At 40.3% G+C, this 21,412-nt stretch overlaps 3 protein-coding genes across 17 annotated transcripts in view; 1 reads left to right on the top strand and 2 right to left on the bottom strand.

The window, feature by feature from the left end:
* The window catches only part of CA7 (carbonic anhydrase 7), an 836,404-nt gene that overhangs the window by 736,741 nt on the left and 78,251 nt on the right, over positions 1 to 21,412 (top strand). The gene's annotated exons all lie outside the window — the stretch shown is intronic.
* DYNC1LI2 (dynein cytoplasmic 1 light intermediate chain 2) overlaps positions 1 to 21,412 on the bottom strand; it is an 86,922-nt gene that overhangs the window by 39,197 nt on the left and 26,313 nt on the right. The gene's annotated exons all lie outside the window — the stretch shown is intronic.
* The window catches only part of TERB1 (telomere repeat binding bouquet formation protein 1), a 51,379-nt gene that overhangs the window by 3,422 nt on the left and 26,545 nt on the right, over positions 1 to 21,412 (bottom strand). For 9 of the 15 annotated variants that reach the window (XM_050774919.1, XM_050774911.1, XM_050774914.1 and 6 more), the window contains 9 exons: positions 20,372 to 20,524; positions 18,381 to 18,512; positions 16,344 to 16,469; positions 14,143 to 14,303; positions 11,540 to 11,886; positions 9,699 to 9,763; positions 9,008 to 9,103; positions 1,789 to 1,938; positions 1,421 to 1,486 (listed from right to left, as the gene is read on the bottom strand). In XM_050774919.1, the coding sequence (XP_050630876.1) occupies positions 1,421 to 1,486; positions 1,789 to 1,938; positions 9,008 to 9,103; positions 9,699 to 9,763; positions 11,540 to 11,886; positions 14,143 to 14,303; positions 16,344 to 16,469; positions 18,381 to 18,512; positions 20,372 to 20,524 (1,296 nt within the window). Of the gene's footprint in view, positions 1 to 1,067; positions 1,487 to 1,762; positions 1,939 to 9,007; positions 9,104 to 9,698; positions 9,764 to 11,539; positions 11,887 to 14,142; positions 14,304 to 16,343; positions 16,470 to 18,380; positions 18,513 to 20,371; positions 20,525 to 21,412 lie in introns of those variants that run through there. The other 6 variants (XM_050774920.1, XM_050774922.1, XM_050774916.1 and 3 more) reach the window with 6 other exon arrangements.

A 21,412-nucleotide genomic window follows, 5' to 3' on the forward strand; every position in this document is an offset into this window, starting at 1 on the left:
TGAAAGTTTTGGCAGTGAAAATAGCCAAATAAATATACGTGGCAAAATGCTTCCTGAATGTATCACGTTCAAATGTCTAAATAACAGAGTGGCTCTATAGATGTTACTAATTAATATATCCAACCTATTTTAGTCTGCAGGTATTAACTCCATATGAATAAAAGAAAATGATAATGTTATTTAAGCTTCTGATAAATCGGAAATGGTGATCAATGCGAAATGTTAACCATATAGTTAAATTAAAATTCCCATAAATAAACTAATTGTTTAAGAGACATTTTTATTTTTTAAGCAGAGTTTTAAGGTTTATACTATTTGTCTCTTCAATTTTTATTGTTTCAAGCACTATAGTTATGAAAAAAAAAACCTGCAAAGTCTCTCTGAAGCGCTTGTGCATAATAATTTTGTTCTTAAAATAAAAACGTGAGGAGAGAACAAGGGCTTCTGGAGAATGGCTTTTTGAATCTAAGTTCTGCTACTTACCAACTATTAATAATTATGCCTTACAATAGGAGCAAATAAGTATCTAACTTACAATATTACTATAGGAACTAAAGGAAATAATATCTATACACCATCTAACACCTAGCAGGTGCTTAATAAATGTTAGTATCCTCCTGCTCCTTCCCCTGCTAGCAGGCAATGAGTGAGCAAGCAACATGAAGGGAAGAGGAAAGTCTCTTTTATTAGGTCTGACCCTCATCAGAGGCAAGGTTTATCATTTAAGATCCGTTAATAATGAGACTGAGAACAACTACTCAGCTGTTCTCTTCTTTCTCAAGAATATATGAAATGTAAGTTCATTTGGCTCACGCCTGTAATCCCAGCACTTTGGGAGGCCGAGGCGGGCGGATCACAAGGTCAGGAGATGGAGACCACGGTGAAACCCCGTCTCTACTAAAAATACAAAAAATTAGCCAGGCGCGGTTGTGGGCGCCTGTAGTCCCAGCTACTCGGGAGGCTGAGGCAGGAGAATGGCGTGAACCCGGGAGGCGGAGCTTGCAGTGAGCCGAGATCGCGCCACTGCACTCCAGCCTGGGCGACAGAGCAAGACTCCGTCTCAAAAAAAAAAAATAAATAAATAAATAAAATAAAATATATTCAGCCAGGTGCAATGGCTCATGCCTGTAATCCCAGCACGTTGGGAGGCCAAGGCGGGCGGATCACTTGAGGTCAGGAGTCTGAGACCAGCCTGGCCAACATGGTGAAACCCCATCTCTACTAAAAATACACAAACTAGCAGGGCATGGTGGCACGTGTCTGTAATCCCAGCTACTCAGGAGGCTGAGGCAGGAGAGTCACTTGAACCTGGGAGGCGGAGGCTGCAGTGAGCAGAGATTGCTCCGCTGCACTCCAGCCTGGGTGACAGAGCCAGACCCTGTCTCGAGAAAAAAAAAAAAATTAAATTAAATATATTCACTTATTCTTCCAGGGGTAGTAGATTCATTACTGAGTCGTTGTCTTCTACGTGGGGTCAGCAGAATTTCTGAAAAATATGGAAAACATTTAGGACACTTAGCATATCAATCTGAGTAATAGCGTATCAATTCCATTAGTATATTTCCTTTATTCCCCCGTCTAGTGGGAATACTTAGATAGATTAGGAAGAATTTTTAAACTAACAGTCTAAGACTACTCCCTGGGTACATCTTGAATTACTGGTTGCTTAGAGACAGATTTTCTTTTTAAGACTATTTTACCCTCTAGTTTTTGATATATTTAATGCTTTAGATAATAGTTCAGAAGGTATAGCCATAATTACAGTTTTAAAGCTGCTGAATTAATTACTTTTGTTACAGATAAGTAATTTCCTTAGTTCACTTTTATATCTGTCTTCAGCTTCCACAATGACTTTGTGACGATCACATTGGTATGGGCAAGAGTGCAAGAGCTTGCTAAAGTTTCGGCTATTCAGGGATTTTTCTACTGCTATGCAACCTAAAAGAAAACAAATTAAAGTTATGTGTAGATGTCATAAAATATCTAGTAACAAATCTATGAAAGCAAATATCTATATGATGGTAACTGAAGTAAAATCAGGAATATAAACACCTCAAAAAGCTCAAAATCATGTGAGGGAGTAAAGACAACAAATACAACAGAGTGAAATAAGTGCTGGGAAGGAGGTATGGACAGACAGTTATGATGCTTTAGAAAAAGAGCATCTAGGCTGGGCACGGTGGCTCACGCCTGTAATCCCAGCACTTTGGGAGGCCAAGGTGGGTGGATCACGAGGTCAGGAGTTCAAGACCAACCTGGCCAATATGATGAAAGCCCGTCTCTACTAAAAATACAAAAATTAGCTGGGCATGGTGGCATGCACCTGTAGTCCCAGCTGCTTGGGAGGCTGGGGCAGGAGAATCGCTTGAATCCGGGAGGTGGAGATTGCAGTGTGCCAAGACTGCGCCACTGCACTCCAGCCTGGGCGACAGAGCAAGACTCTGTCTCAAAATAAAAATAAAAATAAAAATAAAGAAAGACAAGAAAAGCAAAAGAGCATCTAGGCTATGCGCAGCGGCTCACACCTGTAATCCCATCACTTTGGGAGACCAAGGTGGGCTGATCACAAGGTCAGGGGTTCAAGACCAGCCTGGCCAATATGGTGAAACCCTGTCTCTACTCAAAGTACAAAAAGTAGCCATGCATGATGGCAGGTGCCTGTAATCCCAGCTACTTGGGAGGCTGAGGTGGCAGAATCACTTGAATCTGGAAGGCAGAGGTTGCAGTGAGCTGAGATCGTATCACTGCACTCGGGCCTGGGTGACAGCAAGACTCTCTCAAAAAAAAAAAAAAAGGAAAAGAAAAAAGAAAAAGCATCTAGGGCTGAGAGTGGTGGCTCATGCCTGTAATCCCAGCACTTTGGGAGGCCAAGGTGGGAGGATCACTTGGGCTCAAGAGTTCGAGACCATCCTGGGCAACATAGTGAGACCCTGTCCCTACCAAAAACAAAAACAAAAACAAAAACAAAAACAAATTAGCTGGGCCTGGTGGCACACATTTGTAGTCCTAGCTACTTAAGAGGTTGAGGCAGGAGAATCCCTTGAGACCTGGAGTTCAAGGCTGCAGTGAGCCACGATCACGTTATTACACAGAATAAGACCCTGTCTCTTAAAAAAAAAAAAAAAAAAAAAAGGCTGGGCTGGACGACCCACGCCTGTAATCCCAGCACTTTGGGAGACCTATGCGGGCAGATCATGAGGTCAGGAGATGGAGACCATCTGGCCAACATGGTGAAACCCTGTCTCTACTAAAAATACAAAAATTAACTGAGTGTATTAGTGCGCCCCTGTAATTCCAGCTACTCGGGAGGCTGAGGCAGGAGAATCGCTTGAACTCGGGAGGCAGAGATTGCAGTGAGCCAAGCTCACGCCACTGCACTCCAGCCTGGCGATAGAGTGAGACTGTCTCAAAAAAAAAAAAAAAAAAAGAAAAAGGAATATCTATTTTGTCTGGTTTTGAGCAAGAGTCACTGTTAAGGGAAGATATCCAAAAGAAGTGATCCTTAAGCTCAGTCATCTTTTTAGTTTTTAACATTATGTAAAATTTCAAACACTGAACTCCCATGTATCTATCATCCAGCTTCGATAATTATTAACTCATGGCTAATCATGTTTTATGTATACCTCTACCTACTCAGCTCTGTCCCCATGTATGCACTGGATTATGACACCTATCATTTACATTAAAGTATCATTTCATCTGTAAATACTTCACATGCATCTTTAACAGATAAGGATTTTTTTTTTCCTGCGACAGGGTCTCCCTGTCACCCAGGCTGGAGTGCAGTGCTATGATCACAGCTCACTTTTAGCCCAGGCTGGAGTACAGCTCATTTAGCCCTGACCACCACACCTGGCTAATTTTTTTATTTTTTGTAGACATAGGGTCTCCTTATATTCCCAGGGCTGGTCTCAAACTCCTGGGCTTAAGTAATCCTCTCACCTCAGCCTCCCAAAGTGCTGGGATTACAGGTGTGAGCCACTGCACCCAGCCAGGACGTTTTTTTCTGAGACAGTGTCTCACTCTGTCACCCAGGGTGGAGTGCAGTGGCGTGATCTCAGCTCACTACAGCCTTAACCTCCTGGGTTCAAGCAATCCTCCCACCTCAGCCTCCCAAGTAGCTGGGACTACAGGCATGCAACACCACACTCAGCTAATTTTTGTATTTTTTTAAGAGATGGGTTTCACTATGTTGCCCAGGCTGTTCTCGAATTCCTGGGCTCAAGTGATCCACCTGCCTCAGCCTCCCAAAGTGCTGGGCTATAGGTATGAGCCATCACCACGCCCGGCCAGGACTCTTTTTTGTAAACACATAAAACTATTATGACACCTAAAAAATCATGCTTAATATAACCTAATATCTAGTGTTCAATTTTCCTCATCAATTCAAAAATTTCTTTTGAAAGTTAGTTGTTGGAATCATGATCCAAATAAGGTCCACCATTACTTTTTTTTTTTTTTTTTTTTGAGACAGGGTCTCATTATGTTGCTCAGGCTGGACTTGAACTCCTGGGCTCAAGCAATCCTCCCACCTCAGCCTCCCACGTAGCTGGAACTACAGACACACGCACCACTGTGCCTGACTTACATTCGGTTAACATATGTCAAGGGGCTTTTAATCTATCAGTTCCCCTGTCTTCCTTGTCAAATGAAGATACCAGGTCATTTGTACTACAGTTTCTCAAAGGCTAAGTTTTGCTGATTGCGTCCTAGTCGTGTCCTTTAAAATGTTGTGTGTCCTATAAACTAGTAATTAAATCTAAATGATTGGTCAGATTCAGGTTCAAGTATTTTTACTAGAATTCCATGCAGGTAGTATTGTATGTTTCTTACTGTATCATATTAAGAGATACATATTGTCTGTCTCTCTCTTTTTAAAAAAAAAAAAAAAATTGTAATTGGGCAGCCTCTTGAGCCAATAGGGTTAGACAAACTTCCTCTTTTCTTAAATATTAAGAAAGATCAGCAGCAAACCACCATGGCACATGTTTACCTATGTGACAAACCTGCACATCCTGCACATGTATCCCTGAACTTAAAATAAAAGTTGGAAAAACATTTTTTAAAAATAGATAGATTGGTAGGTTCAGGTAATGTCAGCCATGTCTGTCCATTATAAAATTCTCCATCAGTTTGTCACCTAATTGTATTAGTGGCCCATTCCTAAAGGACTAGAAGTTGGCCACGCAGATAGTTGGCTGAGATGAAGACATTTCAGTACAATAAAGATGTGCAAAACCACTGAAGTGTGAAAAGGCATAGTGCTCAGAGAATCATGGACACTCTAATATGGCTAGAGTACAGAGAAGTACAGGAGAAAAGGTGGGGCTGGGGAGGGTTGCAGGTAACCAGACCAAGAAGAATCTTGAAAACCATGTTAAGGAATTTTAACTCTCTTCAAGGCAACAGGGAGGAACATAGAAATAAAAGGAGGAAGATGACACAATTTCATTTGTCTTGTAGAAAGGGCACCTGAACGCAAGAGGATCAGTTGAGAGGTTACTTTAGTAGTCCAGAAAATAAATGAAGGGATTTTGAAACAAGGCATTTGCAGGGAGAATGGAGAGATTTCTGATGTAAAATTAGCAGGGTTTGATGAATAATGAGCTGTTGGGATAAGGGAAACAGTTTAGGATAACTCTCAAGAAATTCAGTACTTGAATAAATGGCAAAGTTTGAAATAACCATAGCACATTTCTAGCAGATTCAGAGTAAATGTACAGTAAATTTTTACAAGTGGAAGCAGGACAAAATTCTATACAACTTTGAAAGCCAGGCAGAGAGCTTGATTCAATGGGTTACAGAGAAGCACTGAGGGTTGTTTAGCATGATGACACGATAAAGCACATATTAAGAAGATAAGTTAACAGTGATATGCATATTATAGTTGGGAGTTGGAGATGCTTAAGACAAAGACTGCTAGATAAAATTGCTGTGATAATTTAGGCATGAAACGAAAAGGGCCTATGTGGCAAAAAAGAACAAAATTTGATAGACTAGAAATAACGGATGGAATGAGAGAGAACAGTCATGGATGATTCAAGGCTTAAAGTCTGGGAGACCAGACAAATAGTGGCAACACTGACAGAAATGCAGTGAGTGGGGAGGCCAATTTAAAAGGAAGAAAGATGCTGTGGATGTTGTGTTTAGGATACATTAAGCTTAAAGTAACAAGAAGATATTCAAGTGGGTATGTGCTGAGAACTACTGGAAATAAAAGAATAAGGCCCAGGTTAGAAGCCAAAAGTCAAGATACATATTTGAAAACCATCAATAAAATGATAGATGATGCTACAAAAGTAAATGTAGTGAAAGAACTGAATAAGTGCTATAGACTAGGTCTTGAGGAGAATACATGTGGAAATCTGGCAGGAAGAGAAAGATAAAGGTGAAGACTGAGTTCTATTCATCTTAGATTCCAGTGCCAGCCAAGGACTAAGCACTCCATAATGTTTGTGGAATGAATGAATGGTAACCAGGAAAGAACCATCTCATACAAACTAAGAGATGAAAGGGGGTTAGCAGTTACAGAACATCCACTCTGCCACCTAGAATACTTTTGACCAGAGATTCCCAAACTTTCTAGGTTCATGGCACCTATAAGCCAAAAGAAATGCCTAATGATTCTGTCAGATCCAAAACAACTTAATAAGTATTTATGTTCTAACAACTTAGTAGCCTTTTAAAAAATAATACAATTAAATTGAAAGAAATATTTGTACTTTATTCTTTTTTTTTTTTTTTTTTTTTTTTGACGCGGAGTCTTGCTCTGTGCCCCAGGCTGGAGTGCAGTGGCGCGATCTCGGCTCACTGCAAGCTCCGCTCCCCCGGGTTCACGCCATTCTCCTGCCTCAGCCTCCCGAGTAGCTGGGACTACAGGCGCCCGCCACCTCGCCCGGCTAATTTTCTTGTATTTTTAGTAGAGATGGGGTTTCACCGTGTTAGCCAGGATGGTCTCGATCTCCTGACCTCATGATCCGCCCGTCTCGGCCTCCCAAAGTGCTGGGATTACAGGCTTGAGCCACCGCGCCCGGCCTTTGTACTTTATTCTTATTAAATACATTTTCTTTTTTTTTTTTTTTTGAGACAGAGTCTTGCTCTGTTGCCAAGGCTGGAGTGCAATGGCATGATCTCAGCTCACTGCAACCTCCACCTCCCAGGTTCAAGCAATTCTCCTGTCTCAGCCTCCCGAGTAGCTGGGATTACTGGCGCATGCTGCCATGCCTAGCTAATTTTTTGAATTTTAGTAGAGACAGGGTTTCACTGTGTTGACGAGGCTGGTCTTGAACTCCTGAGCTCAGGTAATCCACCCGCCTCAGCCTCCCAAAGTGCTAGGATTACAGGCATGAGCCACCGCACCCGGCCTAATACATTTACTTTCTAATGGGATACGTGCATCTGTTGGGAGGAGTGAATGAATACTTGAAAGGATAGCAAATCAAACAAACTATTGGGTGTTTTTGTTTTGTTTTGTTTTGTTTTTGTTGTTGTTGTTGAGACGGAGTCTCGCTCTGTCCCCCAGGCTGGAATGCAGTGGCGCGATCTTGGCTCACTGCAAGCTCCGCCTCCCAGGTTCACGCCATTCTCCTGCCTCAGCCTCCTGGGACTACAGGCGCCCGCTACAGCGCCCGGCTAATTTTTTGTATTTTTTAGTAGAGACGGGGTTTCACCGTGGTCTCGATCTCCTGACTTTGTGATCCGCCCGCCTTGGCCTCCCAAAGTGCTGGGATTACAGGCGTGAGCCACTGCGCCCAGCTCTATTGGGTATTTTTTTGAGATGAGGAGAAACGAGCATAGTTTAAGGTGGAACAAAAGGAGTTAATGAATAGAATGGGAGTAAAGAGAAAGATTTTGCAATTAGCATTAAAATGTGGAGGAAAAAAAGATATGGGATTCAGCTTATGGCTACACATCAGTTTTAGAGGAATAGAGATAACCTCTTCATCCAAGAGGGAAGAACAATGATGTTCTGAGCCGAATACAGAGAACCTCAATTTCGTCCATAGAGCAGAGTACAACAGCAAGATGAACAAAGAGGAAATACCGGGGTGGGAAGGAGGAGGAGAAGGGATGGAATAAGTATTGTGGAACATTTACAAGAGCCCTGCAGAAAAAATAAATAATGGACATGAAACACTAGAAACATTTACATATTATAAATATAAAAATAGGTATTTTAAAAACTTAATGCCTATGTTTACAGGATAATCCAGAATGCATACCTAGTAATAACTGGTTCTCTGAAAACATTAAAAAATGTTTACTCAGTAAGGTTAAATTTATAGATGGTATTATGACAAAAAGGTAATAAAGTAATAAAAAGGTACTAACTGTGTTGATTCATACATACAAATATTGGAAGCTCAGCCTGATGCTGATAAAAGGTGTTTTGTTTTGTTTTGTTTTGTTTTAATTACAGAGACAAGGTCTCGCTGTGTTGACCATGCTGGTTTTGAACTCCTGGCCTCAAGAAATCCTCCAGCCTTGGCCTTCCGAAGTGTTGAGATTACAGCTGCCTCACCTGGCCCAGATAGAAGATATTAATTTGAATGCTTTGATACTCCACAATATTATTTCTCCAAAGGGAACAAAGTAAATCATATGCGTAGAATTATTATAAATTCTACTTAATTACAATAAGCGCAGTGGCTCATGTCTGTAATCCCAGCACTTCGAGAAGCTGAGGCGGGCAGATCATTTGAGGTCAGGAGTTCAAGATCAGCTTGATCAACATGGTGAAACCCTGTCTCTACGAAAACAAAAAAACAAAAAAAAATTCGCCAGGTGTGGTGGCGAGCACCTATAATCCCAGCTACTTGGGAGGCTGAGGCATGAGAATTGCTTGAACCTGGGAGATGGAGAGTGCAGTGAACCAAGATCTTGCCACTGCACTCCAGCCTGGGTGACAGAGTGAGACTCCGTATCAAAAAAAAAAAAAAAAAATTGTAGTTAATAATATCATAAAAGGCTTTTACTGTGAAACAACTGCAATTAAAAAAATACTTACCTGAGCACCTATACGTCAACATTTTGGAACAACTGGGAGTTGCTAGAAAACTGACTACTTCTTTATTTATTATATCTGAACATAATGTAAATGGATCTGGAAAAAAATTGCAAAATGAAGGATTTTTGGATTAATGAAAAGAATCAGATATTTTAAGGATTTATTAAATATCAAGCTTTTCATAAACCTTAGCCTAGTACTATGCCGCTAGTCATGCTGGTGAATAAACAGAAAGATTCTGGATCTTAATAGAAGGGATTTACAACAGAAAGAGTCAAAGGTATGGCTTATACTTTAGAGGGCCAATATACCAATGGACTTTTTTTTTTTTTTGAGATGGAGTCTCACTCTGTCGCCCAGGCTGGAGTGCAGTGGTGTGATCTCACCTCACTGCAACCCCTGCCTCCTGGGTTCAAGCAATTTTCCTGCCTCAGCCTCCTGAGTATCTGGGATTACAGGTGCCCACCACCACGCCTGGTTAATTTTTGTATTTTTAGTAGAGATGGGGGTTTCACCATGCTGGCCAAACTGGTCTTGAACTCCTGACCTCAGGTGATCCGCCCACCTAGGCCTCCCAAAGTGCTGGGATTACAGGCGTGAGCCACTGCGCGCAGCCAATGTACATTTTTAGCTATATGGTTACCTAAATATCTGTTTTATTGAAAAACCAAAGAAACATTTTTAATCATACCTGTTACTGGTAACTGCTGCTTTATATTTTTGGCAATGTGAACTGGGTGTTTAAAAACATGGTCACTAAAAGAAAATAAACACCAGATTACTAAAAGTAAACATACTCTTTGGTGTGTGGACCAATGTTTCTGTAAGCAGTGTTGTGATTTTCAGAGTTTTATGGGCAAAAGCAACCTGGAATCATGATCGACCAAAATCTACCAAATTCTGCCAAAGTAGGGCCTGCAACAATTAAAGCCTTGTTTCTAGAGCTAGAGTCAAATAAGACTCCAGAGGGCAATAGTATTGATGCCAGATGAAACTTGGAAGAAAAAGATTATAAAAAGAAGGAGGTAGGAGAGATGAAGGCAAAAAGGAGATAACAAAATCAGTGGGAGCAAAAATGAACATGGGTGCAGGATGGCAAAGTGCTAACAATAATCATTTAAAGACCTGAATTTAAAAATCCTTCCTAACCCCCAAAACATTTGTGTGTTTGAACCCTGTAGTCCTTGATGAATAAATACAAGTTTTGATTATACTGTCACAATGATAATAGTACAGAAAAAGGCAAGAACTGTAGATCAGGTAGCAGGCATAGCAGTAGCTTTATAATTACAGCTATCTGTCTATGTACATATATTTGTAGGAGGAAAAAAGCATTTCAAAGAGATGAAAATATTAATAACTTGGCTGAGGTAGAAATATGGCTAACCCTAGCCGCGTGCAGTGGCTCACACCTGTAATCCCAGCATTTTGAGAGGCTGAGGCGGGCAGATCTTGAGGTCAGGAGTTCGAGAACAGACTGACCAACATGGAGAAACCCCATCTCTACTAAAAATACAAAAAATTAGCCGGGCGTGGTGGCATATGCCTGTAATCCCAGTTACTCAGGAGGCTGAGGCAGGAGAATCACCTGAACCTGAGAGGCGGAGGTTACAGTGAGCTGAGATCGCGCCATTGCACTCCAGCCTGGGCAACAAGAGCGAAACTCTCTCTCTCTCTCTTTAAAAAAAAAAAAAAAAAAAAGGAAATATGGCTAACCCTATAGAAGAAAGAAGGCTATGGGTGTGGAAAGCTTAGGATGGAGGTCAAGAAGGCTGGCCCAAGACCATGTCTTACTGCTTCCCAATTCCCATACCTGAGAAATCAAGTTAAAATTAACATCAAGAATGGTCTTGAAACAGATAAAAGGGGTGGTATTGATGTAACCCTTCTTCTTGGTACTTAGTTTACCCTTCAACCTGTCCAAAATGTAGCAGCATCCTCTTCATTTTTCCTAAGTACTGTAACCATCAGAAGAGCACAACCCAGTAAAGGGTTTAAGAAAAGCTACAATCCCGGGTCTAGCCCCACAAACTAACTGCAAGGGAAAAAGACTATGTTCTAGAGACAAAGTGCAGGGAACAAACAAAAGGGCAAACCCAAACCAAATTTTATTCACATCCTATTCCCTTTATCACATTAAATTTAAAAACTAGTTTTTGCTATACTGCTGATAGATTATCAATGCATGCATTGTTACTTCAAGTAAAGGGTTTCCGTTTAGGTTTTATTTTCTGAGTACCCTTTCTAAAATTCAACTATGTTACGCCACTTAATTTAAAATCCTCAATCACTCCCTATACCCTGTGAGTTAAACCCCAAAATCCAGAGTATGACATTGCAGGGTTCTAGATGAACTGGCCCATACCTCCCCATCCAAACCCCTTTCCCAACACTTCCTACTTTACGCTCTTCCCAAGACCGTGTTTCATCATGTCATTTCTATATGCCCGGTATTTAACAGTGTGGCATACTGTAGTACACAATAAATACTCGCTGAATAAATAAAAGTTACACATAATTATTAAACTATACCTTGATTGAGAAATAAAATTCTTTTCAAAAGTAGTTTCTTCACGTAAGTTTTGATTGCAGCTTGACTTGGCTTTATATAAAGACTTATTTTGCTCACTCTCCCTATAACAAGCATGGACTGGATTTGCACTCTTCAATGGTGTCTTCATTTGGTCATCATTTGTACATGCTTTAGACATGACTCCATGGGACTTATAACTCTGAAACCGTCTAGAATGGCTTTTATCCTCATCTTCTGCTTTGGTAGCTCGACCAATATGATCTGCATGGAGATGTTTCCATGTATTCTGAATACTCATGTTCATAGATGAAATATTATCCTGACAGTTTTCTCTTTGTATTTCTTCCTATAGTGTAAAAATGACAAGAAATAATTTCAATATAATGCATTCCCTTTATAACCCAATTTATACTCCATTTAAATAATGAAGAATGAAGAAAAAGTTTATGATTACCAATAGAACATATATGATAAAAGACAGTTTACATTAGGAAGAAAAGGGAGTTTATTCATTAAATGATATTGGGACAATTGAGTAGCTATCTGGTGAAAAAATAAGTTGAATATCTTACAGCTTATACAAAGATAAAGTCAAAATGAAACAAATATATTTAAATACAAAAACAAAGTCATATATGTTCTAAAAGAAACCATTATATTTTAATATTCTCAAGGGGTATAAGACCTTTCAAAGTATTACCCAAAATTAAATAATAAAAGAAAACTATTATACTCAACCACATAGAATTTTTTTTTTTTAATTCTGCTAGAGATCAAAAACGTTACTCTGGGCAGGGATCTCAGGAATAAAGAACCAGAAGCAAAACCAAATGACAATCAAAACACCCAGAAATAATATGTGTAAAGCATATCTTAAGCAACAGGAGATAGATAGATAGATAGATAGATATTTTTTTTTTGACAGGGTCTTGCTCTGTTACCCAGGCTGGAGTACAGTGGCAATGATCACAGCTCACTGCAGCCTCGACTTCCTGGGCTGAAGCAATCCTCCCACCTCAGTCTCCTGAGTAGCTGGGACCACAGGCATACACCATCATACCTGGCTAATTTGTATTTTTTGTAGACACAGGGTTTTGCCATGTTGCCCAAGCTGAAGGATAATTTTTAAAAATAACATTTATAAAAAGTTACTACAATGAAATATGAAAAAGATCAACGATAGCACAGAAAAGCAGGCAAAGAAGATGAACAGACAGTTTATAGGAAAGGAAATATAAATAGCTCTTAAACACAAGAAAAAATGTCCCATCCCACTTGAGATAAATAAATATTAAAGCTACACTGAGATATTTTTCTTCATCTATTACACTGACAAAGATCAAAAGGCTGTGGCGAAATATGTACTCTTAAACATTACTAGTGGGAGTGTAAGTTGATATAACTTCTGTGGCGAAACAATTTGACAGTATCTTTCATAATAAAAACTATGTCTATCTAGGTATCTGAGAGGTACTATTATTTTCTCCATTTATCAATGATGAAACTAAAGCACAAAGAGATTAAATAACTTGCCTAAACTTCCCCTAAAGTTTCCAGCATCCATGAATTTGGGGATCTGTGGGAGGTCCTGGAACCAATCCCCCATAGATACCAAGGGTTGACTGTACTTTAAATGGGTGAACTGTAAGGTTTGTGAATTATATATCATTAAAGCTGTTACAGAATACACACACACACACACACATACACACACACACACACAGGTACATGTGTAGCAGGTATTTAGAGTTGTTTGCAATGGTAAAAATTTAAATATAACTTACATGTCCATCAATAAAGGACTGGTTAAATCAATTATGGCACATCTGCAACAGTGAATACTACTCAGACAATTAAAATAATAAAATCACTATATTATACTAACTTAGACACTACGTTTTTATTTTTTTAAATATATGCATATACAAAGACATAAAGCATGCATACATAAATATATTTATATAGAGAGGAAAGAGGTTATTAGATTATTACTACTTTTCTCTTTTCTTGAACCCCAATTATTCAGATGTTAGATCTCTTGGCTCAATATTCCATGTTTCCTGTCTTTTCAGTCATCATTTCTACTTTTTAAAAATCTTTTTTTTGTTTTATGTCAAAGCATGATTCTTCAAGTATTACTATGGAGTTTTCTATTGAAACCTTTAAAAAACAACTTGGGAAGAAAAAATTTTTCACCCCTCCAATCTCTATTGTTAAAAAATATCAGCTGGGCATGGTGGCTCACACCTGTATTCCCAACATTTTGGGAGACTAAGGCAGGCAGATCACTTGAGGTCAGGAGTTCAAGACCAGCCTGGCCAACATGAGGAAACCCTGTCTCTACTAAAAATACAAAGAAATTAGCCGAGTGTGGTGGCGCACATCTACTTGAAAGGCTGAGGCATGAGAATCACTTGAACTTGGGAGGCGGAGGTTGCAGTGAGCCAAGATCGCGTCACTGCACTCCAGCCTGGGCAACAGAGCAAGACTCTGTCTCAAAAAAAAATTTTTTTTAATGTGTATGTCACTGTAGTATGGAGAAAAAAAGACATTTTAAAAATGTGAAAAAGTTCTATATATTCTTTAAAACAAAGAATCCAACCTCATTTCCTTCTCTTTCAAGCTGCTCTATTCTGTGTAGAATTTCCTTTGCTTTCCTCCAGTGCTCTTCAAGATTCTTCTCTTTCCCATTTATGTCCTTTAATTGCTGTGTTTCATTTTCATCAAAAGGATATTCTCCTAGACTTAGAGATAATTTCTCGGCTTTGTAATATGGGAAAAACACAATGAATGAAAGGTTATTTAAACACTTTATATGTAAGGACAACCTCACACCCCACCCTCTCCTTTCTCTAAATTTTTCCATCCAGACTATCTTAACAGCTTAATTAGTACTGAAAAGTAAGTGGAAGAGAACAGTCATAAATTAGACTTTACTCTTCAGAGTTACAGGAGAAAAAACATGCAAATATGTTATGCCAGGCACATAAACGCTCTCAGGTACATGCATACTGGTTTTAAAGTAGTTAGCTTTTTAGGCCGGGCACAGTGGCTCACACTTCTAATCCTAGCACTTTGGGACGCCGAGGCGGGAGGATCACTTGAGGTCAGGAACTCAAGGCCAACCTGGCCAATATGGTGAAACTCCGCCTCTTCTAAAAAAAAAAAAAAAATTAGCCAGGCATCATGGCACGCACCTGTAATACCAGATACCAGATACTCCGGAGGGTGAGGCACAAGACTCCCTCAAACCCAGGAGGCAGAGGCTGCAGTGAACAGAGATTGCACCACTGCACTCTAGCCCCGGTGACAAACTGAGACTTTGTCTCAAAAATAAAGTAGTTTTTTAAAAAAACAATGTTCATAAATTGATTCCTTCCTATAATCTTTTTTTTTTTTTTTTAACATACTGTGTCTGCAGTTTTTCTTCCACAAAGATAAAAATTCTTATCATGGCCACTGCCCTCTGAGCTCAAGCTACACTGGCCATCGATTCCTTAAGTGCACCAGGTTCCCTCCTATCACAGGGCCTTTGTGCCTCACTGTTGCTTATGCCTGAGATGCTCGCTGATAACAAATTCCTTTCTTTTCACCTAATTAACCCTAGACATTCAGTTCTCAGCTCAAGAATCACTTCCTCCCAAAGCCTTTTCTGCTCCACGTCTAGACCAGATTTCTTTGTTATAGGCTATTAAAGACCTGTGGTCTATCCCCTTATACTTCTTATGTCAATTTATAATAACACATAATCTCATTTTTTGAGTTACTATTTCTCTAGTTAAACTAAGCTCTGTGAATACACAGATTGTTTTTTTATCACTGTATCCCTGATGTCCCTGATGCCTAGCACACTGCCCGGCACATAACAGAAACTCAAACTTTTTTTTTTTTTTTTGAGACAGAGTTTTGTTCTGTCGCCTAGGCTGGAGTGCAGTGGCATGATCTCGGCTTGCTGCAACCTCTGCCTCCGGGGTTCAAGTAATTCTTCTGCCTCAGCCTCCCGTGTAGCTGGGGCTACAGGTGTGCGCCACCATGCCTGGCTAATTTTTTTTGTATTTTTAGTAGAGATGGGGTTTCACCATGTTGGCCCGGCTGGTCTCGAACTCCTGACCTCATGATCCGCCTGCCTAGGCCTCTGAAAGTGCTGGGATTACAGGCGTGAGCCACTGCGCCCAGCCCAGACATTTAAAAATAAATAAATGTACTTACGATTTAACAATAAATAACCCTTAGTCCACAAATTTAATTCCTGCAAACTAAATTTGTGCACATGGCATAAAATAGTGAATTATCTATACTGCTGCTCTCTTCCACATGGGTTTGTATATGCTGAATATACCCTAGTTGTCATGTCCAAATTATACACTCTGACTTTTTTTTGAGACAGGGTCTTACTATATGAGCCAGGGTGGAGGGCAGTGGTGCAAACACAGCTCACTGTAGCCTCAACCTGAGCACTTCCTGAGCTCAGATGATCCTTCTACCTCAGCTTCCCAAGTAGCTGGCAGGCGTGTGCCACCAGGCCAGATAATTTTTTCTTTCTTTTCTTTTTTTTTTTTTTAAATAGAGACAGAGTTTCTCCATGTTGCCCAGGCTGGTCTTGAACTCCTGGACTCAAGCAATCTGCCTGCCTTGGCCTCCCAAAGTGCTGGGATTACAGGCATGAGCCACTGTGCAGGGCCTACTCTGCTTTTCAAATGTAAGAAGAAACTGAGAGCTAAAAGGCCTTGGCTCATGAAAGCAGATATAAATTCCCCTTTATAAACTTTGGTTGGTATGTTCTTAAAGTAATAGTACACTTACTAATTTTTTTGCAGTTGTGAAGCACAAATGTGGCAGCTTTGTTCAGTTCCTCATTCTGAGATTCAGTTAAGGCTTGAATCATGAGTGGAAGCCCATTGTTTTTAAAAAGGTCATACTGATTTTCCTCTGGAAAACACACAGTTAAAGAGGACAATGATTTTATCATAAACTATCTATATGAGGTCATAATTCTTCCTTGTGATAATTATGAACATAGTTCAAAATTTTAAAAATAGGCCAGGAACGGTGGCTCACTCTTGTAATCCCAGCACTTTGGGAGGCTGAGATGGGTGGATCACTTGAGGTTAGGAGTCCAAGACCAGCCTAGCCAACATGGCAAAACCCGGTCTCTACAAAAAATGCAAAAAAATTAGCCAGGCATGGTGGCAGGCACTTGTAATCCCAACTTCTCAGGAAATTGAGTTGAACCTGGGAGGTGGAGGCTGCAGTGAGCCAAGGTCCAGCCATTGCATTCCAGTCTGGGCAACAGAGTGAGACTTTGTCTCAAAAAACAAAAATACAACGACAACAACAAATTTTTAAAATAGAGAAACACATAGTTTCAAAAGGAATTTTTTTTTTTTTTTTTTTGAGAGGGAGTCTCACTCTGTCACTCTGATTGGAGTGCAGTGGCGTGATCTCGGCTCACTGCAACCTCCGCCTGCCAGGTTCAAGCAATTCTCTTGCCTCAGCCTCCCGAGTAGCTGGGACTACAGGTGCGCACCACCGTGCCCATCTAATTTTTTGTATTTTTAGTAGAGACAGGGTTTCAACATGCTCGCCAAGCTGGTCTCGAACTCCTGACCTCGTGATCTGCCTATGTCAGCCTCCCAAAGTGCTGGAATTACAGGCGTGAGCCACCACATCTAGCCCCCAAAAGGATTTTTAATATAGAAAATAATTCACTTAAGGCCGGGCTCAGTGGCTCATGCCTGTAATCCCAGAACTTTGGGAGGCCAAGGCGGGCAGATGACCTGAGGTCGGGAGTTCGAGACCAGCCTGACCAACATGGAGAAACCTCATCTCTACCAAAAATACAAAATTAGCCAGGCGTGGTGGTGCATGCCCGTAATCCCAGCTACTTGGGAGGCTGAGACAGGAGAATTGCTTGAACCTGGGAGGCGGAGGTTGCAGTGAGCCAAGATTGTGCCATTGCACTCCAATCTGGGCAACAAGAGCAAAACTCCGTCTCAAAAAAAAAAAAAAATTCACTTACACAAAATACCTGTCTCATAAGTGATCTCTGAAATGCAGCCACACAGTAGTATCATAACTCATAAGGGTAAAACTGCCCTCACTTGGTTTGAAAAAGGGTATAATCAATCCTAAATTACACTGAAGTTAAGGGAAAGAATAGATAAACTAACGGAGGGAGTAGAAAGTGTAGGGGAAGGAAGAAAGAATGGGAGAAGCAAGAGAGAGCAAAGGGAGGAGAGTGGAAAAGTGAGAGCTGAAAGAGCAGAGACACGAGATCAGAAGAAGAGAGGGGGTAGAGAGGGAAGTGGAGAGAATTGGTAAGAAGGAGTAGATTGAACAGAGGGAGAATGGGAGGAAAGTAGAGGAGGAGGAAAGTAAAAGGGGGAGAAGAAAAAGAGAGAGAAGACAGTAATAGGTAGAAAAAGAAAGAATCTTTGAAAGTTTTAACAAGGAGAACATAATCAGATTTGTGCAGCAATGTGCAGAGTGGACTGAAAAATGAAGATAGAAGGGAAGGAGCTTTCTCCCTGTGCTGTAGTGAGAAAACCACTGCAATAATATTGATGAAAGATATGGGTTTGAGGGCCTACTGTAGAAGAGCAGCATTGGAACTGGACAGAAAGGGATCAAGAGGGGTAAACAGAAGTAGAACTACAGGTCTTAATGACTGACTTAATACAATGAGTGAAGGAGAATTAGAAGCTGAAATGATTAGTTTGAGGTCTGAATAACTAGGAGAAAAGCAATACTTTTAAGACCTTCACATGACTGGAAGGAAAAAAAAAAGTATATTTCCACTCTACTATTTTAATAACCACACACAATAAATCCAATACTTACCACAATCCTCTGTGCAATGACCAAGAGTAAGCATGATGCTAAATTTTTCTCCTGAATCCAGACTTTCATGAAGCAGTAATGCCAGAAGTTTTGAAACAATGTGGTACTTGGAGAGTACTATCCCAAAAGTAGCTATTAGTATAAAATAGGAAAAAAAGATAGTACAAATTTAAAACTTATAAATGTATATATACATTTTTCAGCTTATTCAGATAGAATGTTATATATCTATATAACATTAAATATACACATATAACATCTAATAAATATGTGTATGTGTGAATATAAATAAAATATAAATAAATTCATTGTAATAAGATGGTTGCTTATTACTATAACCCTCATTACTCTTTCTTCCCATACTAAAGACATATTACTAAAGCAAATTTTTCGAAGAATTTTTTTTCTTAATTGTTCTGCAGAATGCTGTGAAGATGAAGTACCACTAACTTCCTAAAGGCTGAGTATGCTTACTCTCCCCTTACCTACCTCTTCTTATCTAGATTGGATAGTAAAGACTTTCCTACATAATCAGTTCCTGCTGTCATTTAAAACACACTATTAACTGACCACAGTTTTGCTTACAATGAAGCTTATGCGAAGCTATGCTGAGACTGACAAAAGTCAAAAAGTCCTCCATTTTTTGGCCAGGCGCAGTGGCTCACGCCTGCAATCCCTGCACTTTGGGAGGCCGAGGCAGGTGGATCACGAGGTCAGGAGATGGAGACCATCCTGGCTAACACGGTGAAACCCTGTCTCTACTAAAAACACACACAAAAAATTAGCCGGGCGTGGTGGTGGGCACCTGTAGTACCAGCTACTCAGGAGGCTGAGGCAGGAGAATCGCTTAAACCCAGGAGGCAGAGCTTGCAGTGAGCCAAGATCACACCACTGCACTCCAGCCTGGGCAACAGAGTGAGACTCCGTCTCAAAAAAAAAAAAAAGAAAAAAAAAAAAAAAGTCCACCATTTTAAGCTATATTTCTCCAAGTGTGGCTTTCAACAGAATTCACCCAGAGTCTAACAATATTAATATCAACAAAAAAGTTGTGAATTCCTCAAGGGACTACATCTTAGTCATTTTTGTACTTGTAAAGCTCAGCACATAGCAGGCCCTCAATAACCACTTTTTAAAAAACCATCTATTTTTTGCCCCCTAGTTGTTTGTGAATACCAATAGAGTTTCTTACTCTTCAGTGTTTGCACATGTGAGAAGCAGCAGCCATGAGTTCAAGTATGGTTCTGCACTCACTAGTAATGCTGTGTTGGGTAAGTCCAACCTCATACTTAGCAGAAAGAGATGTATTCTTTACATAAATTGGGTTTTCCATTCCTTAATCTCAAAAATATCCCTTGGTTTCTCATCTGAATATTATTATTACTATTTTTTTTTTTTTTTTTTTTTTTGAGAGATGGAGTCTTGCTATGTTGACCAAGCTGGTCTCAAACTCCTGGCTTCAAGCAATCCTCCCATCTTGGCCTCCCAAAGTGCTGGGATTACAGGTGTGAGCCACCATACACAGCCTGAAATTTTTAATTTAATGTTGCCTTTTTTTTCCAGACAGAGTTTTGCACTTGTCGCCCAGGCTGGAGTGCAGTGGCATGATCTCAGCTCCCTCACTGCAACCTCCACCTCCTGGGTTCAAGTGATTCTCTTGCCTCAGCTTCCTAAGTAACCGGAATTACAGGCACCCACCACCACATTCGGCTAATTTTTGTATTTTTAGTAGAGACGAGGGTTCACCATGTTGGCCACACTGGTCTTGAACTCCCGACCTCAAGCCATCTGCCTGCCTCAGCCTCCCAAAGTGCTGGGATTACAGGCATGAGCCACTGCGCCTGGCCATGTTGGATAATTTCTAATATTCCCTTCCACTTGTGAGAAACTGTTAGTCTAAACCATGTTACTGTTCAATCTACTATTTCAACATTCTTCATGCTATATTCAAAGAAAATTCAATTTCAAAAAAACTAGTAAGCACTGTCACTCACGATTATCAGCAATGCATGCATCCACAGTCTTTGTCACAACCACTGCAAGTTTAGCACTGGAAAGAGTCTCATGTGAATCAGATTCCAGTTGCACGAGAACTTGAGACAATACATCCAGTCCACCCACAGATACGAAGTATTTCTGAACATATGCTTAAAGAATAAAGTAGCAAAACTATTAATATTTCAAACAAGACAGCTGAATGGTTTTACTCAATTAATTTGCACTAAATATAACACTAACTTGGTCTTTTCAAATACTTTCTAAAAATCCCAAAATTAAAGAATTAAAAATCTAATCTATACATAATCATAAAATAGATTATTTATTTACGTAAGTACCTTACTTTGACATAGTAAAACTATATGTATAGTACAGTACTTCTTGTGTATTAGAAATCTTTTTTGTTTCATGTAGTAAGAACTGCTCTATTTTGTAAGAATGGCATTATTAAGCTGCCCTCTGGGCCGAGCATGGTGGCTCACGCCTGTAATCCCAGCACTTTGGGAGGCCGAGATAGGAGGACTGCTTGAGTCAGGAGTTCAAGACCAGCCTGGCCAACATGCTGAAACTCCATCTCTACTAAAAACTTAAAAAATAGGCAGGGTGCGGTGGCTCACGCCTGTAACCCCAGCACTTTGGGAGGCCGAGATGGGCAGATCACAAGGTCAGGAAATCGAGACCATCCTGGCTAACACGGTGAAACCCCGTCTCTACTAAAAATACAAAAAATTAGCTGGGCGTGGTGGTGGGCGCCTGTAGTCCCAGCTACTCGGGAGGCTGAGGCAGGAGAATGGCGTGACCCCAGGAGGCGGAGCTTGCAGTGAGCCAAGATTGTGCCACAGCACTCCAGCCTGGGTGACAGAGCGAAACTCCATCTCAAAAAAAAAAAAAAAAGAAAAAGAAAATTAAAAATTAAGCTGGTCGTGGTGGTACATGCCTATAATCCCAGCTACTCAGGTGGCTGAGGCAGGAGGACCACTTGAACCTGGGAGGCAGAGGTTGCAATGAGCTGAGCTAACACTACTGAGCGAGACTCT

The sequence above is a fragment of the Macaca thibetana genome, chromosome 20, assembly GCF_024542745.1.
Source record: "Macaca thibetana thibetana isolate TM-01 chromosome 20, ASM2454274v1, whole genome shotgun sequence".
Classification (NCBI taxonomy): Eukaryota; Metazoa; Chordata; class Mammalia; order Primates; family Cercopithecidae; genus Macaca; species Macaca thibetana.